The sequence below is a fragment of the Cladophialophora immunda genome (assembly GCF_000835495.1).
Source record: "Cladophialophora immunda strain CBS 83496 unplaced genomic scaffold supercont1.1, whole genome shotgun sequence".
Lineage (NCBI taxonomy): Eukaryota > Fungi > Ascomycota > Eurotiomycetes > Chaetothyriales > Herpotrichiellaceae > Cladophialophora > Cladophialophora immunda.
In genome coordinates, this window is record NW_015622541.1 from 694,645 (window position 1) to 722,305 (window position 27,661).

The 27,661-nt window shown below is 50.2% G+C and overlaps 3 protein-coding genes across 3 annotated transcripts; 2 read left to right on the top strand and 1 right to left on the bottom strand.

Moving 5' to 3' along the window:
- The first annotated feature begins 5,646 nt into the window (after nt 1-5,646).
- PV07_00204 (nitrite reductase, copper-containing) lies at nt 5,647-7,031 on the top strand. The gene has a single exon (XM_016386635.1). It carries the CDS (start codon nt 5,715-5,717, stop codon nt 6,966-6,968), a length of 1,254 nt encoding a protein of 417 aa, XP_016253563.1. The 5' UTR covers nt 5,647-5,714; the 3' UTR covers nt 6,969-7,031.
- Nucleotides 7,032-11,613: 4,582 nt separating this feature from the next.
- On the top strand, nt 11,614-13,559 carry PV07_00205 (uncharacterized protein; the record flags this gene model as incomplete). Its single annotated transcript, XM_016386636.1, has 3 exons — nt 11,614-11,742; nt 11,829-12,766; nt 12,857-13,559. The coding sequence occupies 3 exons, from the start codon at nt 11,614-11,616 to the stop codon at nt 13,557-13,559; spliced, it is 1,770 nt and encodes a 589-aa protein (XP_016253564.1).
- Nucleotides 13,560-16,032: 2,473 nt separating this feature from the next.
- Nucleotides 16,033-21,169, bottom strand: PV07_00206 (uncharacterized protein; the record flags this gene model as incomplete). The annotated part of the gene is made up of 17 exons (XM_016386637.1): nt 16,033-16,513; nt 16,605-16,978; nt 17,080-17,248; nt 17,359-17,452; nt 17,534-17,604; nt 17,669-17,786; nt 17,845-18,355; nt 18,431-18,544; nt 18,607-18,649; nt 19,187-19,318; nt 19,402-19,620; nt 19,689-19,818; nt 19,891-20,002; nt 20,050-20,196; nt 20,256-20,501; nt 20,580-20,684; nt 20,791-21,169. The coding sequence occupies 17 exons, from the start codon at nt 21,167-21,169 to the stop codon at nt 16,121-16,123; spliced, it is 3,357 nt and encodes a 1,118-aa protein (XP_016253565.1). The 3' UTR covers nt 16,033-16,120.
- Between the last annotated feature and the right edge of the window lie 6,492 nt (nt 21,170-27,661).

Consider the following 27,661-nt stretch of genomic DNA (forward strand, 5'->3'; position numbering starts at 1 on the left):
GTATTTACAAACTGGCCAAGATATATCGCGAGGTGTTCACCCTGCGTCGCGCCACCTATCTCTTCTCTTATGCCGTCTTCTCCGCGGCCACCATCATCCCTCAGCATTCGGTGATTAACCTCAGCTCTTCAGAATGCTTGGAGATTGTTGTCTTCTTTTGGAACGCCCTCAAGGAACTCCAAAACGGGGCAAACTCTGGTCTGCGGAAACCCATAACCATCATAAAGGGCGTGTTCGAGCGGGCAGGAATTAACCTGAACACCCTGGCGACAATGCAGAAGCAGGGACCCCCTAACTTCGACAACGGAACCACAGAAGAATCGGGAGATACCATTCAAGGGGACCAGAATCTCCCAGATCTGGCCGAGAACTGCCTCGATGGGCTGGCTAACGAGCAATATCGAGATTTCTATAACGAAATCTGCGCAGAAAATATCGATTGGTCTGTATACGTCGATGACACGGGTGCCAACGAAAATGATGAGTTACTATATGGCCTGTTTCGATCTGGACCTGAAGGCCAATTCGGATAGATACGGGAGACACAATACTCCCTTTTTCTACCTTGGCTCTGCACGATTGAGATTTGGTTGCTTATCCATCGAGGAAGGTTGACCTCTCCAGACACTTCTAAGCCGAGGCTACAAAGCTATCAACCGAGGAATAATGGACTCAAAACGGAAACTATCTACTACTATCTTTGGATTCTGTCATGAGTTTGAGACCCTATCAGTCCAAATTTTGAATACTACCGGTAGATAGACCTCAAATGGCTTCTAGATTCATGCTGATCGTCGCCATACATCTTTCAGCTGGTTGGATGCTAGCGATTTGATGCCCGAACGGCAAATACCTAGGCGCTCTGAGCCCCTACACGCACCCAGATTCTATGCTACGGCACTGAGCTTGAATTGGTCTTGAGACCCAAGTTACACCCAGCAGAAAAGTGGACCGATGTTGTTATCGAGTTGCACAGCACACTGGAAGAGGTTCGAATTCGGAGTAAGATTGTAGTCGACAGCAAGATCACTGACTATGAAATGGCACATGGGTAAGCGAAGGCCCTGTTTCCGCGCTGGTTTTCTCAAAGTGAAAATGATAACGTGGGTGTTTGCGATAGATTTGACCATGGTCAAGACTGCCACTCTTTCTCAGATCCTAGGGGACAGATAGAAATGAAAAGGAAAGAGCATCATGGGCAACCGTGTCCTAGGTTAGTTTTAAGAACTGCTCTCTGAAATTGTACGAACAAAGAGCGTTGAAGCTCTTAGTCGGCCCAACACTAACCGGTTCGAGGTCCAATACAAGGACACCCTTTTCATATGCAACCATCTCATTTCACAAGAATGTTGAAGCCATCTTTTTCCGTTCGGTCGATCACATCTCTTGTCACGAACCAAGAGCTCGACTGGTATCGCGACCACCAAGCCTCCAAACCTTCAAAGCCGTCGAACAGATCGATGCCGTAGAGCTCTTCCATGGACGTCTTGGCGGCTGCGGCTGTAATATCTGCAAGGGTGGGCCGGTTGGCACCAACGAGACTGACTCCCTTTGAACATGTGTCGATCCAAGACTGGAGTGTCGTCAACAGGCGGCGGTATTGAATTTTGGCGTCCTCCCCCGCCTGAGGGCTCTGCTGTTCCACTGTCATTCCACTCCACCGGAGACTGAACTCCGTGAGGTGTCGAACGTGGACATTACACCAGGTCAAGACTTCGTTGATGAGTTGGACAATGTCTCTGACTCTGGCTGCTTGGAAGGCGTCGTCACCCCGCAGACTGGGGTACCCGTCTGACGCTGGGAGTAGGTCTTCCAAGTACTCGAGGATACTGCTGGACTGGGCGATGAATTCACTATGGTTGGGTGATTCGAGGTCTTGTATGCGCAAGACGGGAAGTGAGAAGCCCTTGGGTCGTTTCTCATAGCCTGGGATGGCATCCAGAGCCAGATCTTGAGACTTTAGGTCCACAGTGCAGGGGATCAGGGTCAGCCCTAGACGGTTGAGATGGTCGGCTGTTAAGGATTTCGCTTTGATGTAGTAGGCAACGCGTCGTGGGAATATGCCACCAGGCCAGACCCAGAGAGTTCGGACTGGACGTGAAGCTGCTTGATCACGGGCCATCTTGGCAATGGTAGCCTGCAATGTATATCTTGCGAGAGGGTGTGTGAACAGAGAGATGGATAGATATACAAGACATTCTCGACGGTTCAGAGTTCACTGGACTCTTTTTAAACCGTTTTGCTCTATGTGCCTTGCTGCAACTTGCATCGACGGAGAGATTTCAGAACTCGACATACCTCGGATACTTTTCCACGTTTGGCTATAAGCAGTTGTCAGCCCAAACTCTCCGTACACGCTCTGCGGAGACATGTATTTGCTATATCTCCGAGAAACACAATCGGTGAGCTTTGGTGCCTGGAACAAGTTCTGTCGCTGCCGTTAGTCGACGGAATGCGCGACTGATTTTGGATCTTCTCGGGGAATGAAGTCATCGTGCGTGCATGGGGTTTTCATTGAACGATGCTTCCGAAGCGTCGTCCGTTGGCGCTGTAATGCTTCTGCACGTGAGGTGCACTTCCTAAGGGTGGTTCTGGAAAGTTTAAGATCCAGAACCTCTCATATCGGAAGCATGAAATTTCTCAGATTTGGAATGGCGTAAAAATCTGATCAAAATCCGCTCGGAGGTGACGCGCAACTCGCCCAGGCCACGGCGCTTTGAAGCCACCCACTTCCCTCCAAACTTTCTATTTGCTTCACTCTACCCCTCGAATTTTAGGACAGGGAGGAGAACGATCCGTCTCCGTCGTCAGAGTAGCTCAGAGAGCTTGCTGCTGACTATTGAAAACGAAGGCCGTGATCCTCAACAGGAGAATATAGTTAGCGCCGGCCAAGTAGATTGGCCAGCCCGATATCGTTAGGTCAAGTGTTTGAGCTGCGAGGTTCAAGTCGAAGATCGAAGCCAAAAAACATGGCGCACATCTCGAGGTCAAAAGACTGGGTGGCTGATCAAAGCCCGGGCGGGGACTATGCGAATATGATTCAATATAGAAAGTGACAGACACCAGCAGGGACGGGAAATGTTCAACCGTGAGTTGAAGAGCACGGAGGAGGTCGAAATTGGCGGAAACTGAGCCTTGCCAAGATCACGCGAGTCCATGTGACCATCTCTTGCCGCTGGCAAGTCAGGTCGGCGGCTCAAGTTGAGGGGTCAGATAGAGGTCAGATAGCCGCTCAGCGCCACCACCTGCGGCCTCCTGGTTACAAGCAGCCGTTCGTATCATCAGGCAATCCAAAAAGGACTTCAACCAGTCCGACAGTTCATGGAGGGTGAACAAAACTAAATTGTCCGCACAAGGCGCTCCGCGACCAAACTAGGCGCCGTCAACACTGTCCCCTCTGACTGCAATGCTCAATGTAAGCATGCTATACTTGTCAAAACCTTCCGTTTCATATAACAATCCAGCCTCATCGACTTTGTACGAAAATTCTGTCAACTTCCGTCACTTCTGAAACCCATACCACACAATTTCAGAATGGCTGAGCCTGAACCAGCGTCCTCTGACCAGTGGCAGGAAGCAACGATGAACGCCTGCAGTGCCGGTAAATTGGACGAGCTACAGACACTATTCAAAGAGCACGGCATCAGGCATGGTAGCCCGGTGATACGATACTACGAAAGAACACTAGAGAGTCCACCGACGACGAGCAACCTGTTCGCAGCAGCGATTTCTCATGGACACCAGCCGATTGTTCAACACTTGTATTCAGTCTACCCGGGAGTCGAAATTGGCGATGGTGCAATTGCCGACGCACTTCTGGAGCCGCCTCTAGATCCTGAGATGCTCAGACTGGTCTGCTCGCACACACCAGAAATTGCCTTTTTTGAGTTCGAAGACGACATGACCAGCTTGTTGAGTAAAGCTTGCGAAGGGGGTGCCGACAACGCGCCTTTCATACACGTTCTCCTGGGCCACGGAGCCTTGGGAAAAATGGCTCACAACTACACATCCCGCATGGGCGGACCGCTGACGCGAGCTGTGGAATGCGGCCAACCCATCGACGTTATCCGCAAGATGGTTCGCGATACCCCTCATCTTGATTTCCCTATCAATTCAGCGCTGTTCCACAGACGTGCCGATGTTCTCGACATACTATTGAGCGAAAAGAGGGCTAGGGGACGGTCTTCCCCTATCCACCTATCGAGAGCGCGGTCGTGGCTTGAGGGAGAGAAGAACAAAGACATGATCGATGTGCTTGAACGCCATGTCAAGGGCTGCGAACGGCAACTGGCTGAATCTCCCCCAAGAGGTCTTCGAGCGACAAAGAAAGGCGACACAAAGCAGTGGTGGCCATTCGGCGGGATCGGGGCAGCGACAAAAAGCAAGACTAAGGAACAGAGCAGCCCAGCAGCAGCTGAAAGCAACGGCCCTTCAAAATCATGGTGGCCGTTATTGAAGAAAGGAAATACACTCGAGTCTGCCGATGCACAGCACCATGGGGGAATGAAGCGGGTTGACCGTTCAAGTTCTGATGAAGATACAGGAAAGGACGGTCTTTAGTGCTGTGTGGATGTGATCAACGCCGTGATTAGATGCTGGCTTCGGAGGCGATGCTGCGATGGCGGTGACTGCATTTCCACTTTCGACCCAGGCGCCCTCTGCAAATATCTTTCCCGTCAAATCAGCGCTTGCACAACGATTGTGTAGATGTTGAGACGTTTGGGGAAACAAAGTAGACTCCGCTTTGGAGAATACTGTTCGAGGATGAGAGGCCACTCCGTCTGCGAAGCGAACTTCGATAGACTTTAGACACACCACCAGAAACAACTCCTTCTGTCTTTGCCGTAGACACCGTCTCTAATTCCTTCTTCCTGAGGATGCCTCCAACGATCTCTCGGATGTGTCGACTGTAGTCACGAAAGTGCCAGTTGGTAGTGGATACCTTCTCAGCACTAAATCGAGCCTCTTGGCTTTCCAAAGAGATCTGACGACGCTCTAGCAGCCTAGCTGAGTTTAATTTAACCTTCAGTCCCTTTCAAGCTACAACGCTGGATATATCCGAGGAGAGCGTGGGCTCTCCTTGGGGATCGCGCAATAAAACTAAGAATGCTCCTCTTTCTGGCAAGTATTCTAGACCCTAATACTTAATGCATTTAAGGATCTCCACAGGGCGTCCACTAACGCCATGAGTCGAGTCTATGTATGACCTGACCTGAGTACGTATCCTATGCCATGGATTAGCTCGATTCTGCAACCCAGACTACAAGCGTGCGCTCTTCGGAAGCGACCAAGCGCTTTTATAATATTGAACACAAAACTGTCTGGAACCCATACAACTAGGTCCGGAGAGCACGATCTAGCCACGTAACAGAAACTGTTTATATCCTCCGCAAACGTCTCGGCGGGGGGCTCGAGCCACGTAATAGAAACACGCCCTCTACAAACATCTCCGCGGGGCTTATGAGCCATTAGCCAAAGTCACACCACTTTTCAGTATGCATTACTATAACTCTCAATGTGGACGTCCTCTTGTGAGAAGGCCAGGACGCTATCGAAATGCTGTTCAGCCTCAATATTTAACATGAATTACTTTCGGCCAAGGACTGTGCGGATTCGAACCGGCACATCCACTACCTTCAGACCAAGGCCTGCCTTTGTGAGATGGAGTGCATTCCACAGCGCAAAATCTAGACAAATATCCAGGTCTTGCCCTGATGGCCCCTTTAAAAAAAAGCCGAATTGTGCTGGCGACAGCGCTAGTTGGCACAGGCAGCCTCTTGTTGCTTAACCTTCCGCTCCGCCGAGCACATGCTGAAGCACCTCCAGGAGGGACCCTCGAAAAGCAACACGGCGGAGGTCACATCCACGGTCATGATAAACGGCTAGTGCCACACCCAGCTCCTGTGACTGTCAAGCACGTCGTCCATGATACAACAGGACATCTGGCGGACGTCTATGCCCAGCTTGAGCACGAATCACTGGACATTGCCAAACTACCCATAGAGGAAGCCATCCTCACCAGCGCACCCGACGTTCCTCCAAGCATCACTCGCGACCATCCTGTCGTCCTCAAGGTAAATCTTACCACAGCAATCAAGAAGACTCAACTGACGGGGGCCTACAAATACGAACAATGGACGTTTAATGATCAAGTTCCAGGTCCGTTCATACGGGCAAGAGTAGGAGACGTGGTCGAGTTGACGTTGAGCAACAAAGACGAGACGGGTATGCCGCACAACATTGACAGTCACGCATTTTTGGGCCCAGGAGGCGGCTCAGCTATCACGACAACCGAGTTAGGACAGTCCAAAACAGCCAGGTTCAAGTTACTGTGCCCAGGACTATTTGTCTATCACTGCGCAGCCGGGCCAGTCCCCGTCCATATCGCGAACGGGATGTTCGGCCTGATGTACGTCCAGCCGGCAGCGGGCGACCTCCCACCCGTGGACAAGGAATACTACGTCATGCAAAGCGAATGGTACCATGAGCCGCCGGAAGTGACCGACGACGGGAGGCGGGCGTCCGAGGTCGAGTTTTCCTATCCCAACGCGTTGCGCGAAGAACCCGAGGCGGTTTTCTTCAACGGCAAGGAGTCTGCGCTGACACGCGACCGACCGTTGAAGGCCAATGTGAATGACACGGTGCGTATCTTTTTCGGCAACGCCGGCCCCAACTTGACGAGCGCCTTCCATGTCATTGGCGGCAACTTCCGAAGGGCCTACCGCGACGGCGATGTTTTGAGTCCTCCGGGGCAATTCGTCTCGACGCTCAGCGTTCCCCCTGGGGGCGCCACCATCGTCGACATGCATATGCTGGTGCCGGGCACAATGACCTTGGTCGACCATGCTATCTTCAGGTTGGATAAAGGGGCTGTCGGGTATTTGAATGTGTCCGGAAAGCCAAGGCCTGATGTCTATCAGAGCGTGCAACCTCCTGCCCCATGTCCTGGTTGCAAGTTACACCCATAATGAGTGGACTGTGGTAGCATGAACTGTCTACATTCTGAATCTCTCCTCTGTTATGGACATCCTGTAACCCACTCGGTTGTGTCAAAGGGGGTTTGAGGGAACGTTTCATTTCAAGAGCGCTGGCCTGGTGCCACGCCCGATCGTTGGAGACACCCGTCCTCAGTCTCCCTATGCAATGCCTGAGCTAAAAGAACTCTCAGAATAGATCCCCTCCAATGGGGCGTCGAGGGCCTCGAGAGATTCTTGCTGTATCTGCATGAACAGTATCGGTCGACGGAGATAGTAGTTGGCGTCGGGCGGGCAAGGCAATCTTGTCCTGGGTCTTCTCAAGTTCGATGCCACTCTCGCAATCACAATCTTTTCCTTCTTAACTCATAATGGTGATTTCTTCTTAGAAGGCTGCCCTCGATACAGGCCGTAGATGTCGTGCCTATCTTTCCACAGGAGATTGATTCGGGGCTTGGTAAGCACGCCGGTGACAAAGCAAGTGTAGAAGTCTGCTGAGGGAATACAAGACTTAGCCTCCAAGATCTTGACGCAAGAGAAGATATCTTTCCACGCATCCATCCGAGTTTCGTTTCTGCTCATGCTAGAGCTGCCGTATTCGGGCCGAGAATCGGAGCAAGTTGCATCGTCGCTGCGGTTGTTGGCAGAAAGCGACCCAGAGTCCTGACGGGCAAGCATCTCGAGATGGCCCGACGCCGCTTTAGACGAGTGGTATACGTAGTTCTAGAACTCTCTTCCTGGGCTCTCCGCGCCGTGTGGAGACCGGTTGACTCCCACTTCCGTAATGACACGTATAGCCATCAGCTCACTGGCCTCCGTACTGCTAGAGTTGCACCTTTGCAGTGCCCATATAGTACCATCTCTAGACCACAATACTCAAGGCATGCCCGCTTGAAGTGGTGCATTTCTATATCGCGCATTCGATGCACTGCATGTTCGAGGTCCATCAAAATGAACTTAGATTCATCTCAACAGAATGTCCGCCTTTTCAAGAATGATCTGTCAAGCTCTGTGGTTCAATGGGCGGGTACTTCTAATCGATATCGGCGGATAAAGCGCTCGGTTTATGCCAGCGCTGCCGAAAGGCTGTCAGCATTTCCATCGCCCGCATACAACTGGGAAACGTTTGCGCCATCTCCCCCAAAGCTTGTATGCACAGGTTCAGCATCTCTTGCGACTTCCTGTACCCTTCGGATCGCGTTTGGGACCCCCGTATGTAGGAGGCGCCGTTTTGGATGTGAATTTGGCCTGCCGTCAAAGCGATGTGGATCGCATGGACGTTGATGTATCTGAGGCCATATTGTCGCCGGTATAGAATCAGCAACCTGCATATGCAGGAAGCTGCCTCGATGCAGCTCCGACGAGCGTTGTCGGACTCGGTCGGGTCGTCGATAGTTTGAGGCGAATGTCCGTCCGTCGGGCGAGCGGGCAGGAAAAAATGGCGCAGAAATAGGATGACCGCCTCGTGATATTGTAAGCTAATTGGTGCTCACAGGTCAGTCTGTCTCTCCTGGTTCGTTTGATCGGTAAAAGGCATACTTCAGTTCAATTACTTCTGAGGGATAAGGACTCCTCGAAGTGGTCTCTAGTTCGGATGTCTCGATTCGTAGGGCCGCCGGAAGAGCGCTGAACCAATTGTGAAGCGATAATGTAATATCTTTCACGATAGTCGGACTTTCTTTCGGTACAAAAAGCCTCGAATAGCTCGACGGTATTAGTAGGTTCCCAGTGGATAGAGATTCGCCTAGTACGCACAAGACTTCCATGACCTTCGAAACTTCCACGGACAGATGGTAAAGATATACGGGAACACCTTCCGCCCCGATTTGGCCAGAAGCACTCGAAACATGAGTGACAGTGTTGTCGATGGAGGAATTCTGCCAGGAAGGCGAGGGTTGGTCTTGTTCAGCAGAGACAAACTGAATCAGACTCTTCGTTGAAGAAGGTCGTCCTGTGCTGATACTCCACAACCTGTATCATGTTAGAACAAGGATTAGCCAAGTCTGTAATACACAAGGAGGGATACGGCTAATCGAGGAGGAAGGAGATCGTTAGTGCCAGGCATGATTCGTACATGTTAGATGAGCAGACTGCCCGGAAAATCCTCTTGTACAGGAATTTTAGCCCACCATCCTGCTTTCTTGAAGAGGCTTCGAGATGCTCATCACTGGGATCCAGGTGGAGCCCTAAATCGAAAACAAGATGTACCGCCATTCCTGTCCGCCTAGAGTTAGCTTCGTGTCACCGCTGTGTTTACCATCCTGTATTGTTACCTGAATAAAGCCAACCTGTATGGCGGATTAAAGAATCAGCACGGAACCGCAGCTAACTCTCGAATCCGACAGATGTCAACCTACCTCGTGAATCTCGGCCAGCCGCTGCTTCAAGGGTTGACAATATCAATAAAGTCTGTAATGTCGCAATGGTTGGAGAATCCATCTCTAAATCAAGGAAGGCTTTTGATCGGCGACCAAAGAAATCAGAAGGGTCCAAACTTTCAGGGAGATTCGCACATCTTCGAGAGGCGTAAGAGGCTCCCACGGCGAGAATAGCATTCTCTAGTGCTGGTGAATAGAGAGCCGTCTCCTTGCCCAAGTTGTAGTCTTGTTTCTGACGTGAATATATGTCCTCATCAACCGCAGACATATATGGGTTGTACCAGGTGAAAAATAAGGAGGTCAAATATCCCTCGAATGGCGAATCCCCGGGCCACTGTAGATTTGCTTGCATGATAGCTTTCTCGCAATGCAGGCGGCTGTTTTGAAGGACAGGTTGAAACCACGGGATGGACGTCTTTTGCATAAAGCGGAGACTGCTTGTGGGCCCGTAGAAACGAGGCGGCCCGTCTTCACAGGGTTGCACGCCCTCAAATCGCTGCGCGGATAGTGACTGACTTGTCCCTCTCAACCACCCTGGGTTTGCCGTGGCCAAAGTGGTGAACATGTTCCCAGGTTGCAGGGTACTTAGCTCGCTGCTTCTACCAGGTAAAGAAGGAATTTCTTCCTCATTCATGGATGACAAACACTGGAGGTCGTCTTCGAACCAAGGTTCTGTAAGTGTTTCCGGACTTCTCCCAGAATTGAGAACTCCTTCGATCTGAGTTGATGAAGGCTGGGCGCCTGCCATCTGCGACCAGTAGCTTTGATCCGGACCGATATGGCGGTCAGCATTTGACATGCCGTCTTTGCTTGCTGAAACATCTGTAGCTGCACTCTCAGTGTCAGCGCCGGCAGTCGCTTGCTGATCTCGCGCATTTGAAGGCTCGATGTTTGCAGGCGTCAAGGAAGACGCGTGCGAGGACCCAGCAAGGCTGCGGGATTTTTCTCCGCCACGAAATCTGGATTGGTTCAACCTGTCAGAGAGGACTCCAAATTGGGAGGGATCGTAAACAGGTTGGGGTGATATTCTACCTTCGCTTGTCGACACTGAAAGAACAGACGGCCTTGTACAAAATGCAATTCGAGCATTTCGGAGAGCCACTGTCACACTGTTGTGAAACACACAATCCTTAACAGGGGTCATCGACTAGGATATAGCATGTGATCGAGCTACCTTGATCTTCCGCTTCCTACAAAACAGACAGGCGCTAGAAGTATAAGACCGTCCAGGGCGAGCACTCGCATCCCGGTCCCCCGCCATAGAGGATTCAGCGGCGACAACGAGGTTCCGGCTGCCTTTGGAAGAGGTAGGACATGGAGGTAGATTCAGTGAAGCGGTGAAGGAAAACGTATCCCGTCAAGGCACGGTTGCATGAGAATACGGTCACTGCAGGCTGAGAAAGCTAGGCCGAGAGGAGGATGCCTGGATATAAGCCGAGGAGCCTAATACTCAGAAACAGTGTCCGCCGGGCCCGAGTGTGCGAGAGACAATCTCCACTGGATCCACTTGACGGGACTATAGCCCCGCACTTTGCAATCAGTCTAGTCCGCGGGTAAAAGGGAGCGTCCTGCCCAACTGGCCCGAGGTTTCGTCCAATACTTTCATTCAACTACTGCTCTTCTTTGCCCATCTTAGACGCATGTTCCGTTCAAGATAGAATAATCATCTGGGATTGCGCGTTGCGTCTCATACTGAGATCTCAGGGAACCAAGACTCGACCAAGATGCCGTCCAGGCGCGCGTCTCGTGCATGTCGGACGTGTCATGCCAGAAAGGTCAGGTGCAACATGCAAGAAAATGGTCCGCCATGTACGAACTGCCGATTAGACAGAGTCGAATGCACAGCACTCATGCCCAAACGAAGGTCAGTCGTTTGAACCCGCAGATTTGCATCTCTCTGAACCGCCTTGCTGCTATACAGAACACCGGGCTCTATATCAAAAGGTCGACGGCAATATTTACAGCAAGAAGCTCTTCGCCCTTTTGTTGATGGCACGCAACCCGATTCACAGTACTCATTACCAACAAACCGTCTACCTTTGGCTGAAAGAAACGCGGTTCAAGTCTCACGGAATCCCAGACTCGGCCAGCTTCACGAGAGAAATACCTCGACTAATCTCCCACCATTCATTCGACCTATTCCAACAAATATTGATGCCGTTGACCTAGTATACTTGACAGAGAAAAGAGCTTTCGATCTTCCAAGCGAAAGCATTAGAAATGAACTATTGAAGAGTTATTTTGACTTCGCCAACCCCTTCATGCCATTGTTTGACAGAGAAAATTTCTTGAGCAGGATTAGAAATCCAATGCCAAAGGAAGCGGATTTGAACGATGATCCCAGGCTAAGTCTGTTGGTGGCCCAGGCTCTTTTGTTTGTTGGCAGTACTGTAAGTGGGGTGATTTGCACCGGCACCATATGGTCCGGGTATTGTTTTCGTGGTCCAGGGCAGCTGACTTTTCTGGCTGACTATAGTTTGTGGATATGGACGTTATTCATGCGATGGGGTTTGCATCCCGACCAGCAGCGCGCACCTGTTTATATCAGCGAGCCACCCTGCTCTACGATTTCAAAGTTGAGCCAAATCCTGTCGCCATACTGCAATCGCTGCTCCTTTTGACGTATTGGGTCGAAATGGACGATCAAAGAGGACCATGGCACTGGATCCATGCAGCCGTTTCGCATGCACAGACGATGGATCTCTATGGAAAGATTGTTAAATCTTCGGGTAACCACTCGGAGATCAAAATGCTGCGAAGATTATGGTGGTGCTGTTTCATGAGAGAAACAATCATTGCAGTGGGTATACGGTGCACGACGTTGCTCAGAATCGACGAGTACGACATAACACCACTCAACCTTGATGATTTCGATTTCCCCAGCTCACCTGAAGATCAGTCCTGCGGAACCACAGAGAAGGATCGCATATTGGCAATTATTACTGTTGAAATGGCCAGACTCTGTTCTTGCATCAACCGGACGCTTTCAGCCCGGTATTCAACAACGATTATCTGTCGTGCAAACACTTTACTATCACAAATGTCAGAACCTCTTACTCCCCATGGTGTCATGACTTTCGAAACAAATGATTGTGCGGCGCAATTGTCGGGGTGGTTGCATGATCTAAGGGAAGAAGCGCGGTGGACGAAGAAGGACGAAGAGCTCTCTACAGTGGCCGACTCAAGTCTGACACTCCACAGAATAATGCTGCAGATGACATATTTCACCGCAGTCAACGACCTCTACCGCTCTCAAGTCTACCCATCGGCAGAGGAGCAATATTTGGCCCGGGGCATCAATGATAAAGTGCGCCAGCAGTACCGCAAAATACTCTTTCGTGCTGCAGAGAGGACCGCGGCACTGGCCGAAGCCGTGTTCCGTCACAATCTGATGAGATATATGCCTTCCTCTAGGTATGTGCTTCTCCAGTCCCGTTTCATCTTTTGTGAATATTTGAAGTGGTCCTCTTTGCCTCTTAGATTAATGCTAACAATGTGAAATAGTACCTCCGTTCTTCTTCCTTCCATCGTCGTCCATGTTCTGCGAATCCGAGAGTGTCCAGAAATTGCAGATGTCGGAACCATTCAGGGTCTCTTTTCCTGTCTTCGGCTCATGGAGGCTCTCACAGAGAAGTACAGCTGCGCTAAGCGCGCCATGAACTTCTTGGAACCGGGTCTGGAAGCTATCCGTAGAGAAAGTTCTGTGGAGTTCGAGAAAGACCGCTCCTGTGAGGCGCAGCTGTTGCCACGGAGTTACACGAACAGCTCGCCATCGCCTTACCGGTCTGGGGTCATGCTGGAAACCTTCGATCAGAGTGCAAGCATAGACACAGAATCAACTGTTGGACAGTTTGAAAAGGCTAATGGTGAAATATCCGCCTTAAGGACTGTTCGGCCTGACGTACGAACATGGGCGGGAGCAATTTCAACGCATCTCACGGGGTCTGTCGATAATGCTGATGTCAACATGCAACAGACACCTACCGCTTTTCGGACCGTGAACCAAGGTAGCGACGGCACAGACAACCAGATTCTTTGTGGTGAGGGCTTTGATCAGGCTTTGGCTCACTCCGCCTCCTCTTTCTTGGGATGCATTGATGAAAGCTCCTTTCCCAACAATACTGGAGAGGATTTTGCAGAAGATGAGGATGGATCCATGCCGTGGATACGTTGGCTAGAACTCGGGGATGACACTCTAATACTGTGACTGAATGAATGAATGAATATTCTCTCTATACAGAACAATCCTATAATAGAAACTCCTTCCATTCCTCGATGCTCTTTTCCTGCCATAGTTTCAGACGGAACCTCCAGGCAAACACCCTCCCTGGCTCTTGCTAGCTTGATAGAATGGGCAGGACGGATGTGGGGCTTGTCACTCCAATACGCTTCTGTTACGGTAATAGTACAGACGAATTGCTAATTCCGTTTCAGAGTAGCCTCGTGGATCGCCCCTCGGCTCGGCGACCATTTCAACGCCGATGGAATTGCGCTGTACCATATTCCGCGGAATTGCTAAACGACACATTCATCGCCGCGGCGGTGAATGTCGAGTCAAAGCCTCTAATGAGAGGGTGGAATTGAAGCCTACGGTGGGTTGCGAATGACAACATGACGTCTCTGAAGGGATTTTGTGAGAGAACCCTTTATTCTGCCGGCGTGAACGTGCGGTGTGTAGGAGTTGATTTCAAGCTAATACGAGTATTTTTTCTCTCTCCCCGTCTCTATCTCCTATATATCGTCTATCGCTAAGAGTGGCTCGTGCGAGAGTCAGTTGATCACAGATATTCAACTATCCAAGCTCGAAGCAAAGCTGGTCGGCCTTCCCTGACAATTGAAGTCTCACCATCCGCAAAAGGCAAGCAGAAGAACTAGTGGCCGGTGCGAGAAACATTGCCTCTGAAAATGCTGTCCACGGAATTCACAAGGTTACTCAACATCCAACATCCGGTTGTCCTGGCTGGGATGGGTCAAACCGCGGGTGGAAAACTCGCAGCGGCCGTGTCCAATGCAGGAGGGTTGGGAGTGATTGGAGGTGTCAACTACACGCCTCAGATGCTTCGAGACAAGATACAGGAGCTCAAGGTACAATAGCAACAGATCGAACCCGGTCATTGATTTGTTTTCCCCAGGCTGATGCAACTGACATTGGTTCGCTTCGACAGGACCATCTGAAAGATCCTTCGCTACCCTTCGGCATCGATCTGCTCCTACCTCAGGTTGGTGGCTCTGCCAGGAAAACGAATGTGACGTCTCTCCATTAAGCATCTTTTCTCCCGCCACCTTTGTCGTCATTCCTTTCTTTCTCGAGCGATGCGTCTAATTGCTCTACAGAAAGATTATACGAAGGGAAACCTTGACACGCTGGTCGAGATCATGATAGAATCCGGCGTCAAATTGTTTGTTTCGGCAGTTGGTGTCCCGCCAAAACGAGTGGTAGACAGATTGCACGAAGCCGGCATACTTTATATGGTGAGCAGGCCTACTTTTCGCTCGGTGGTAATGAACATATCTAAGATGTGGAAATATATCAGAACATGGTCGGGCATCCCAAGGCAAGTCTCTCTCGCATATCTACATTAAATCCGATAAGACATCCTTGCTTACCGCTTCTGTGCGCTCTTTACAGCATGTCCACAAGGCTTGCGCGATAGGAGCAGACATTATTTGCGCTCAAGGCGGGGAGGCTGGTGGTCACACTGGGGATATCCCCTTCAGGTAGAGAACCCCCTACAAGAATCAACTGTGTTGATGACATTCACACTGAACCAACTTACGTTTGACAGCATTCTTGTTCCAGCTTGTGCCGACATTTGCAAGACTTACACTTCTCCAATTACCGGAAAAGCCCCCCTTTTGATAGCTGGAGGCGGTATCGCGGACGGCCGAGGACTCGCTGCCGCTTTGATGCTTGGTGCCAGTGCCGTCTGGGTTGGGACGCGATTCGTAACCGCGGAGGAGTCTGAAGCGCCCGAGCAAGCCAAAGAAAGGTTCAGTATTTGTCCACAGTTCCAAAACATTTCTCCCTCTTTTTGACATCACGCTCGAATTGTTATATCATATCATGCTAACTATACCTTTCCGTTGTCTTTCAGCATTATCAAAGCCGGATTCGATGACGCGATCCGGACTACCATCTTCACGGGTCGGCCACTTCGCGCCTATGCGACGCCTTACATTCGGCAGTTCGAGCAAGAACGGCAGGACGAAATCCGGGCTTTAACATCCAGGGGCATCATCCCCGTTGAGCATGACCTGGACAGGCTCGAGGCAGCCGGGAAACTGACTCCTGAAATCGAGGATGAGGCGGTTTTGAGGTGAGGCTAAACCTTATGTCAGTTCCTTTCTCTATGTAATCAGTCGCTAACCACGAGAAACCGTCTTAGGCCCATGGGAATCGTGGCGGGACTGGTGAATAAGCCAAAACAACCCGCAGGGGAGATCGTGAAGGAGATAGCAGAGGAAGCTGACCAGATCCTCCGCTCCGCTGCTCAGATCGTGCAGCCGTCGGCGAAGCTATGAGATGCGCAAAGGTCGACCCTTGAGGTCGAACCAGCTACTCTCCAGGACCATGATATCATTCGCGTTTCATAGAGTGTTGGACGTAGCAACCTTTCAACCCCCTTGCAAGTCCTGGGCCGTTGAAGGATCCTGATCAGAATTCGGAACGCGATCTCTCCTCTATTCTAGATCCACATTCCCATAACCTTTCGGTGCTTTCCTGAAACATTTCACCATTGAAGACACCCTTTTGAGCGTTGTCTCGCCTCAAAGTTTCACTCTGCCACTTTCCAAGTCTCTCCAGTCTTGCTCCGTGAATCGGACGTACTCGTTCCCTGCTGTGACTCCGCCTTTCAACCAATATATCGGATGCAATTGATTGACTTTCCCGGGCTCGACCCCTTCCTTCTTCAAATGCACCTTGACCTGCTTGTTGTTCTCCGTCTTGGGCAGTTCCTGCATGAGCCTCACAAACAAGGGGACCGCGTATTTGGGGAGTGACTGTTTGGCGAAGTGGGCCAGGGCGGCCATGTCCAACGCGGCATTGGTGTCGGTTACGATAGCGGCGCAGCCCGCTCGACCGTCGTGCTTCGGCAGACTGACCCCGTAGACGGCGACATCGACGATAGCAGGGTAGTGAGAGAGCGCACCGGCGACTTCCTGTCAAGTGAGGAGGGGAGAAGTCAGTGGCTGTGACCGAAAACCACAGAGGATGGGACACGGGCACAGAGAATCTCGAGTCAAGCCTTACCGTTGTGCTCACGTTCTCAGACCTCCATCGAAAGGTATCTCCCAAGCGATCAACAAAGTACCACCAGCCATCGCTGTCGAACCTCATGAGATCCCCGCTGCGGAAGTACAAATCGCCCTTTCTCAACACATTTGCAATGGTCTTCTTCTTCGACGCGGCTGGATCGTTGTAGTAGCCTGAAAACAGGATGGGGTCTGGGATTCTCATCAAGAGTTCGCCCGGCTCGTCCGCACCAACGACCTCGCAAAGTCCCGTCTTTGGGTTCCGAATCTCTTGTTCAGTTGCATTGTCGACGCGGATCGCCAGTAAGTCCTTGCGTGTTAGAAAGCGCTGGAGCAGCCCGTATCGGCCAACGGAGCCGACTCCGAGGGATCCTGCATTTGCAAGAAAGAGGAAAACGTTAGTGTGAGTCGAATAGACGAGGCTGAGGAATTTTCGTTGGGTTGAGTGGGTTGGTTTGGATGGAAAAATTCACCTCGGTTGTAATTCAACATGGTTGCCGTTGCTTCTGATGCCCCATAGAATTCGAGAATGGTTGGGATTCCGAATCTGTCGCGGAAAGCCTCCCACACGTCAGGCCGCAAGCCATTGCCGTAGGCACTATGCACAAAATTGTCCTTATCTTTTGCAGATGGGGGAGCAGTCTAAAGGTCCTCAGTTAGATTTATGTCCGGGCGAGGATGCTTATTCTCAAGCATTCCCGCTTGAGGCGACAGCAAGATACTCGACATCTGGATAGGGGTTGTTGGCATACCAATAAATAGCGCAATGTCTCTCCGACGTAATTTATGAGAGTGGCCCTGGAGCTGCGCACCTCCTCCCAGAAGCGCGAGACGGAAAATTTGTGTCTGCAAATAAAGTCAATTCATGGTGGCAGACGGGAGGACTTCCAGCAACGCAGCAACATCACCGAGATGCGCCGGACTGACCCTAGACAAAAGCAAGCTCCTTGAAAGATGCACATAATGAAGCAAGAGCTTCCGGTACCATGATAGAGAGGCTTTGAGAGATATCAGCAACATTCGTCCTAGCCAAAGTAGAGATCTATGTTCTCGTAATCATACCATGCATGTGTAGAATCGATCGTTGGGGGTCACATGTAGGTATCTCCCAGTCGCGATCCCGGCTCCGTACCATCGCCACAGGGCGAAGGGAGCAGGCTTCGGGAAGCCAGTAGTTCCACTAGAACCTCTTCGTGAGCATCCGATGTCATTGAGCAGACACGTGAAGGTGGTGGTACCTTGTATAAAATATGCACGAGGTCGTCGCGAGGTTGTTCTTCAAATTGTCGCAATCAGGGCGTACACACTCCAGATCCCCAATTGCATCCAACCGTTGGTCATCAAAAATGACAGTCTCAAACCCCATCGCATCGATCTTGTCCTTGGAGGGGTGGACGTTGTGGACCAGCTCATCGTCGACGATGAACAAGCTGGCATTGCTAACTTTCAGACAGTGCAGCAACGGATCACCGTTGAGATTATAATTGACAAAGGCGGGCGCAGCACCTAGTGCATTGAGAGACAGCCAGATATGGATGAATGTCGGCTTATTCGTACAGGCAACTGCCACTATATCTCGGGACCGCACTCCTTTCGAGACGAAGAATGATGCCATGCGACAAACGCTGTTGTAAGTTTCTCGATACGTCTCACAATGGCCGTTTTCCGCGTAGAAGAGGAATGGTGCTGAAGGCGTCCGGCGCACATTGTCTTCCAGGACGTGAAACAGTGACATCTTACCCGATTTTTCTGCTCGATCACAAACGGTGATTTAAGTCAGCCTGCTTCCTGCGTGAAATCAAAAAAGCGAGTCGTCCAACTGACCGGCCTTTGCCATTTCTCCCGCCACCTTATTAGTCGCAGTCAACAGTCGTAGATCCTCTGACAGCTGCGTCTTCGCATTGAGATACAGGCCCAGAAGGCCAGTGGCTGCAGCTCCTGTTGCTAATTAGGGTGAAAGTTTCGCCTATGATGTCCAGGATGTACACGAGAGTACTTACCAACCAGCATCTGCTCCATGATTAACAAGTCGAGAACAACAGCCTGACGCCAGCGCGGGACTCAATGTGTAGAATGTTGTAAGTAGAAATAAAAGGTAAGGAATATAGGTTCTCAGAGGGTCACCAATCAAGCTTGGCCGTGACAATGGGGACTTCTGACCGATAGCAGAATCTCTCCCTCGCTTGATCTGGGTCAACATGGAGGTAAACGCCGTGGACATCAGCATAATGGATTGTAGATACAATCTCGAGTGGCCCAGGAAGACGGGCTAAGCTCCGGAATTACCCTCTTTGGCATTTCCGTACCTCGGGCGTGTAGCCCAATCACCTAAAAGATTGATTACTTCTTGGGAATGGAAGACGACGTTCGAGCAGAGCACCATTTATGGGGATTTCGGTGGCATGCAAAGAGTCTCTTGAAACTCTGATGGCCCGTTAGAAGCTAGGGAAACATCAATGTTCAAGTGTACCGGGATAGAAGTCTAGATCACAGTTTCTCCCCTGTCTCGAAGCTGAACAAATTCCTCCCGCTTGTTGAGTCTTTCCTCACCCATCCACTCCTCCCAATTGGCTCACGCACCCAACTGGCAAGCTGCTGTAGAGTTGAAGGGTCTCCATGGTGCGCTAGGAAGCGGTGATTATTGCTCTTCAACCGGCCGATTATGTGTCCTCGGATAGGAGCACCATCCCTACTGAAGTCCACGGTGTATGTCTGAAAGATTGCGTTCAGTGTTAAATTCAAAGTTGTACTCAGGAACATGACTAGAATGAACCGACTAGCAAGGCTGGACTTACCTCAACAACTGCTTCACCCTCCGCGTCGACGACCACAGTCGGCGCAGGAATCGCGGGTATTACCGACGGAAGTGGATTTTTGTCGGGGTATGGACCGTGCTTTCTGGGTCGTGAAGAAAGGCAGAGGACTTGCTCGTAGGTGACCACGCCACCGTTGGCTAGGACTGCACCGTACGTTCCATCGCCTCTTCTCAGTTTTCTAACCATCTCGGTTATTGCCTGAACTCATTTCGGTCAGATCGTGGCCACCCTTCAAACTGCTTTCGTCGCAAATGGATGGTACATACGTGCATCGAGTAGTTATTGCCCGCTCCACCGAATGATGTTAGTCCTCCGAGCAGGGTAATCGGCTTCGGTGACTTTGTTATAGGTAATCCAAGATGATGAGCGGCGAGTTTTGGCACAATAGGAAAGCAACTATGGTCTCAGTATCAGCAACGATGTCTTCGTGTGGCAGAGGCACTGGGAAGTTGTTGGAAAATGACTGACGAATAAAAGTCGTAAAAGTCGATGTCTTCCTTCTTAAGCCCGGAGGCCTCCAGGCCTGCATCCAGCGCCAACGAGATGGATGGGCTCGAGTAGAAGTTGGGGCGATCCCAGACTGTAGCGTGTGAGTTTGAATTCAAGAGATTGCAAGTTTCATCATACAATCGGTACTGTCTTGGGTCCCGGCACCTCCCAAGAGATAGATCCAACGGTCGGCAGGAATGCCCAGCTCTTTGGCGAACTCAGCGGATGTTAGCAGACATGCCCCGGCGAGGTTGACCGTGTTGAACGCATTCATCAGAAGAGGATCTAGAGGTACATGTTAGTGATCAGGAAAATGCAGTGTGCGCCTAGATGAGCATTCGTACAGGGAAAACAGATCATTCGATTCCGTTTTGTTACCGTCCCAATAGTTTCTTCGCTTTCTGCCTTCCCATAATTCCAAGCCAATGGATTGCCCTTTGCAACTTGAGCAAATTCTGCGTATAGCCGGGCTGATTCTTTGTGGTTCTCTTGAACAGATTGGCCCCGATGAGCTCTGAACGCGTTCTCGTAAAGCGGGTAGACCTGAATTGGCGCCCCGATTGCATATGTCGAGGCAAGGGTGCCGGCCTCTGTGGTTTTGAAATTGGTCAACTGCACTTCTAGTACACCATCCAGATGCCAGAAAACTTTAGAAGACGGTGACTTACTGCTTTTCAATTCAGTTTCGGTAGGGGAAAATACAGAGTCGACTTTTTGGTTAAGTTTCGTCCAACCCGGAGGGGGTAGCTTTTTGGCTGCCGCGCACGCAGCAACTGTAGATGTCAATAATTAGTCGTCAGCCTCTCGTTCTTCACTAGTCCGGACAGTAAATGTCTATTAAATCTGATATGTTGCTGAATGTGTTTCTTGGAGACATACGAGATGCCAGGGCTTCGCCTCCCGTTACTATAGCGGCCTTGATTTCTCCAAATGAGATCCTGCGGGCCGCTGCATCGCATAGCCTCGCTACTTCTTTTCCTGAATGCTGGCTGTAGAACGTGTGGCTTGGTTTGATGTTCACTGCTTTCGCAATGTCACTCGGTAAGTCCTCATACGGCCACGTCCAGGTGCGGACGACATCCAAGCTGTCAATCGACGCTCGCAGTTTGGCTTCAACTGCCTTTGGTACATTGGCGTCTTTGATCGCGGTTTCGATTGACTGCCGGATGAGCTCCAAAGGCTCGATCGCATCTTCCACCTTTCGCGACCGATTAATTACGTCTCCGACTCCGATGATGACTGGAGTCGCCCTGGCCATGATAAAGATGTAAATGATATGCTTGTCTGATGCGGTCCCTGATGTGAACTTGAGAGAATGGTAGCTTTATGGGAATTGAGCCCACTGTAAAGATGCAGAAATACCTGGTTTAACGTGTTTGTATCTTGAATGGATGCTATAGATTGAACATCCGCGGGGATGAGAAGCGGATCACGGAGGCCGAGGTTAGAACAAAATTCCGTGCCATTTCGATGCATGACACCATGAATCGAGTCTCCACGCTTCGACGAAAATTGTCGTGGATGGCGTCTCAAAGCGCTTACATTCGGTAATGCAACACTCGGAAAGCGGATTGAGGAAGCTCGCTGGGACGCCGGATGTCTATATGAACGGAAGCCTATCAGTGATATGACAGATACGAGCCGCCTAAGTTGGGTCCTTGAGACATATCGGAGGATATTTCTTCCTATGAGGCAGTCTATAACAAGATGTTGTGATTTTTATAAAAGCTTGAGGGTGATGTGCTAGGGGCAAGATCTTGTGCCTTTGTACTGCGCAAGAGCGAAACTCAGCATCGGTGGCCTATAATCAGTTCAACATAGCAATATAGATGAGAAGGGGTGTAAATTGTCTTTAAAACAAGCCGAGTTGCCCACGTAGTCCAAGCAGAGAGGACATCTCGATCTTCCTCTTCCTTCTGCTTTACTACTCAGGTCATCCAACTGGTGACAGCTGTTCCGGTGTTCCATGGCCATCTCAATCAAACATCTTTCTGGACCACCTCTTTCATATCATATGGGTTCAGATCGACTGACGGCGATGCTAATGAAGATGGAATGGCTTCAGCCTTGACGTCAATATCCTCCAGGTGGACCGCGATTGATTTGCCAAAGAGCTCGTCCATTTCTTCAAGTGGTACTCCGGCAACCTGAATTATCTTCATCAGCGCGATCGCTTCCTTAAGGGAATGGGTGAATTGAGGCCGCTAGCATGATGGCTACGAAAAGGGACAAGGGAACTGACCTCAGGAAGAAAGAAGTAGATTAAAACTGCCTGCAGAGTTGATAGGCAGATGAAAATTAGGTAAGATTTCCCTGCAATCTGTTAGGTATTCCGAAATCCAATTGGGCAGACTGAGCGCAGGGAATGTCCCAAGGCTCAACAATGATGGCCTTACATCCAATATTGACGAACGCAGTCGGAGATGCCTCAGACCATACCACATTATAGATATAGAAGAACACGATGGCGATACAAGACCCGTCAGCGCGTAGATGGGCGGGGAAGATCTCGGCGACGACAGCCCAAGCATGGGGGTCGATCCCAAGACCGAAGCTATCGTGAGTCAGTTAGTTATATACGTAGTGAAGGCATGTGGAAAAGAATAATCCGCATTCTCACAAGATGGCAGGGTTCAAACTTACAAGAACTCGTATAGAAAGTTGAAGAACACTGCTGCCGTGGCATAGCCCTTCTTATTTGTGGCTTGAAATCTGGCAAGGAATGCGGTAAAGAGCGCTAAACAGATGATGTTGCCAGAATAGCCAATCACTGGAAATTCGATCAGCACGAGTTGTAGAAGGCAAAAATACAGGCAGGGAACTTGTGAGATATTCTCACCTAAGCTCTGTTTGCGGCCAACTCGATCTGAGTAATAGGCGCCGATATAGTTGTATATTGTCGCCAAGGTCAGCCAAACTGCTGACAACAAGAGTGATATAGTGTTAGATAGACCTAAGGAAGTATAGATGAGGACAGCGTAGTCTAACGAGAAAAAGGTCAGTAGAATGAGCAGAAAACAATACAGAAATCCCACGCCCGTAGCTTGATTTTCACGTACTATTGATGACGAGAACGCCCGTGTTGATAATACCTGCAGTGACCAAGATTGCAAGTAGGACCCGAATGAAATAGGTTCGGTGCGTCAAGAGAAGACGGTAATTGGATGTAGAACCTTGCGCTTCTTTCTCCAGAGCCAATTGCCCAAGGATTTCCTGGTACTCTTTTCTTGCGAAGGTGTTATCACTGTCTCTTTTGTCTTGGTGTAGTTTTGTTAGAACTGCCATGGCATCTTCTGTTCTGTCCTTGGATATCAGCCATCGAGGGCTCTCCGGAAGCCAGAAGGTGCTACCCAGCAGTAAAAGTGCCAGGAGTATTGGGACTGCCAAAGGAAAACGAAAGCCGAATGTTGTTGTAGTCTTGCTGTAGGAACAGCCAAAACCGATCTACGATTTGAATCAAGTTTAAGCTGATGAATCAAGTCACATATAGAGTTTGGGAGGGTTTCGAGACTCACCCACGCGGCAAGGAAGTATCCCGTGTTTTGACCGCTTCCGTGCATCCCGGCCATGAGGCCTCGCGACAATGGAGGAGCAATTTCCGCTAGATATGTCGGTCCAGTGACGGCAGAGCAGCCGACAGCCACACCAGTGAGCCCGCGTCCAACAAGGAACATCCCTTGGTCCATGGAAGCAGACTGGACGACACTGCCAACAATGTGCCAAAAGATGCCAAACTGAAAGGCGCGGATGCGCCCGGCGGTATTCATAACCTTGGAGATCGTGATACATCCAACGATGCAGCTTGCGAAGAAGACGCCGTTGCTGGCGCTGATTATGGTGGTCGTATGGCTGTATCCTGGCATTGTTGGTACCATAGCGAGCCCAAGCTCGTTGTACCACGACACCTGACCAAGAGTGCTGCCTATTATCCCAGACTGGTAGCCCATAAGAATGGAGCCAACCATTGAGGACGCTGCCACCTATCTACAGCGTCAATAAATCTCTAAACACAGGACAATGCTCGAACTTCGTTCACTCACGATGGCGTTATATTTCGAAACATGCTTTCCCATATTGCAATGCTGTCTCTAAAAGTAATTTCTCTTGCCTGATCAGCAAACAAAAAGACATGAAGGGTCACAAACTTGAGAGATGCTGCGAGGCATGAAAACGGTGATCACTAGCGTACACTAAGCCTCGACTACATGCCTCTATGTCTTCATGCGTGACGAAACCCCACGGGGTTCGTTGCGGAGAGAGGAACCTAGGTAGCTCATGCACCCCGCGAGAATGAGTGAAACGTGTTTGCCGAGTTGTCTGGCAAGCAGCAATTCATGGTCCATTTGGGCATATATCATTAGCCGAGCTTTATGACTGGATCAGGTCGTAAACGCAGGGCAGAAACCAGCCAACGAAGTTTCCAGTCTGTTTATTGGGTTCAAACAAACTTCCAGCAGATTGGCTGGCCAGATGCCTCGGTGCCAAACGGAATTATAGCTGAGTGGAAACTCTCCAAGTCTCACACTTCAGCTGGAAGATAGTTTGACGCTATCTGCGAAGGAAATATCGTCCTCACTCTGGAGGCAACTCATGACAAGTCACTACACAATTCTCCACCAGCTCTCTAAGTATTCTGGCTGCTTTAGCATAGATATCCAAGAGATCATGAGAATTGATGCATCTCGCGCCAGCCGCCGGCATAAGGAAGCCACAGCCTTCGTGCCTGTTACAAAATAGAAGTGCTCCGCTGAGTCGCCAGGGAACTAGGTTCGACTCGCCGTTTCTTTTCGATCAGGAAGTCTTGGGGGAAGAAGTAATCTCCTGCACCATCAGAAATAGGAGGCTAGGGTCGACCGGCACAGATTGAGCGGGTAGTATGTCCATAGCTGAAAGCAGAACCAAATGCCACTTGAAGTGCAAAACTTTACAACTATCTAACTATTCTGAAGCGCCATATTCAGGGGGTTTAGTGACTTCAAACGGAATATTAATTCCACGGAATGATTTTTTTACCATATCGATAGATCTATATCCCAGCCCAGAGCTTGCCGGTAAGCAGTTTTATTACAAGGTCCGACTTCCTCGACGGGACCGCAGCCACTCTCGCCCTTTACCCTCATCGAACCCTCAAGCAAATACTCTAGGTTTCTCAAAATCCCATTTTCCAATATGACCACGGCTACCGAAGTTCGAAAGCGGCATTTCAATAGTTACACACTCGTCGTTGTCTTCGCCATTTCTCTCACTAGTCTGGGTTATGGCTACACCGGTGCCGTCATCGGCACTATCTCTGGACAACCCTCCTTCTTCAAATATATGGGTTTGGACACCGCACCAAACGCCCCGCAACTGCTTGGTGCCATGAATGCGATGTACTACGTCGGTGGAGTCCTTGGGACCTTCTACGCAGGCTATGCCGCGGACCGCTGGGGACGGCGCAATGTATCTGTTCAAGCCCAGATTATACTCGCCATTTCCTCCGCGCTCCAGGCCGGTTCCGTCCATATCGCCATGTTCATAGTTGCTCGGTTTATTTGCGGCTTCGGGCAAGTGCTACACGACCCCTTTTCCTTATGGATATTTGGGTCTGGGGTTAACAGTGTGCTTAGTGGATACACGGTACTATGCGTCACTCCAATGTGGCTCGCGGAATTGGTACCACCCGGCCAAAGAGGAATGCTGATGGAAATCGCCACGGTCTTGATGATCCTTGGGTATTTCGCAGCTTCTTGGGTCGGATATGGATTTTTCTTCTATTCTGGGTCCATACCGGCGTTTCGTCCCATTCTCGGTAAGCAAGCTCTTGATCTTGTTTCCACTTCTCTGAGCCATTGGTCTGATGATTCATGAAACTGACATATAAATATCCTTTTTGAAGCCTTCGGATGCATTGTTCCCGTCATATTCGTGTGTATCAGTTATTGGACCGTCGAGAGCCCAAGATGGTTGATCCTCCAGGGTCGGTATGAGGAAGCACATAAGTTGCTAAAGTCCTTACACAAAAACCCGCATGATCCACACGACTCATTCGCCGAAGCCGAGTACTATCAGATTAGACGACAGGCAGAACTCGATTCGACTTTGGACTTGTCATATAAAGGCATGTTTGCTACACGTCCGATGGCCAGAAGGACAGTCATGGCCATCGTCTGGCCTTTTATGACCGCAACGTCAGGCATTCTGGTCATATTCAGTAAGTCCAGCAAACGGTGGCAACATGTACTGATGAAGTCTTTTTTTGCTGACTTTTTCTCTTTCTTCTCTCCAGATTATGGTCCGCTCCTCTACGAAAGCTTGGGGTACTCGGCAGAAAAACAAGTGCTCTACCAAGCCGGGTGGACTACCCTCAACTGGGCTGCAAACATCTGCGGGTGCCTGTTCGTGGATCTGTTCAAGCGGCCCACCTACGCTGCCCTTGGTCTCTTCGGTTGCATGGCGTGCCTTGTGGTCGAGGCGGCGATGGTGGCGACCTCGCAGACCTCGCCTACACAAGCGATCCTGGAGTGTGGAGTCGCCATGATCTTCCTCTACGGTGTTGCATACGGAGCATTCCTGGATGGCTTGCTGTTCGTATACGTGGGAGAGATCTTTCCTACTCCATACCGCGCGAAGGGATACAACATTGCGTTAGCCACACAGGCTCTTTGCAACATCGCTTGGACGGGTGCCGCACCAACTGCATTCGCGTATGTCTTGCCCCTCACAGTCCCTTCACCTATACATTTGTTCCCATGGTTCAATACGAAAAGCTTCTTCTGAACGATGACTGACACAATTACACCGCTTTTTCAGTGAAATTGGATGGCGGTATTACCTGCCGTTCATAATCTTGTCGGCGATCAATGTGGTCATAATCTGTATCTTCTTCCCGAACACGAGATTCTTAGCGCTCGAGGAAGTGGCAGCTATTTTTGGGGTGAGTTACTACTGATCATCAGGGCTTCTGAAGGCCCAAGTTTTAATTTTCCTAGCGGCTTTTACTGACTCTACTCAACACCCCAGGATGGCGATCGGGTTGCTGTCTACCAAAGTCAGATACAAGGTACCAATCTTGTCAACATCGAAAGTGATCAGCCAGCAGGTTCAAAAGCAAATAGCATCTCTGCCGAACACAAGGACGATGTAACTACAGCGGTTTCAGGGGCAGTTTGAGCCCTTTTGGGCAAAGTGGAATGGAAGGAAGAAGAGATGATCGAACAGGACTATGAAGTGTGAATTGTCGATGGAGCGGCTTGGTAGCGGGCAAACAGGGCACCCAGCTCAACGTTTGCCTCGCTTATGATAAGCCAGTGTCGTGTACTTGGTAGGCAATATGCATCAAAGTAATGATCGAAGCATAAAATAAAACTGCCTTGGTTAGTCCGACTATCTTCGTTCGGGCATTTCCTCCCGGTAGTTGAACGTTAGTATCCTTTAGAGCGTTAGCCAAAGGACAAGGCATGGATCCAGTATCTCAAGAGCAAGCACACAGCTTATGCAGCCGGTGGAGGGCAATCCTACCGCGTATTACAGGGACCATTTCAGGGTACTGCAGGCTCTGTTAGTCTTATCAACGGCACCTCGGCAGGAACATAAAGCCACGGAAATATAACAAAGGCGACGTCTACAGCTTGCTGACAATTATAAAGCTTCTGTTGCACAGGCTGAACATAATGACAAAGTGTTTGTGATCGTTGGTGTCGAAATATTTTCTTGGTTGGGCAAATATCAAATATCCAGCTTGGGCAATTGACCAAAACTTGAATCCGCA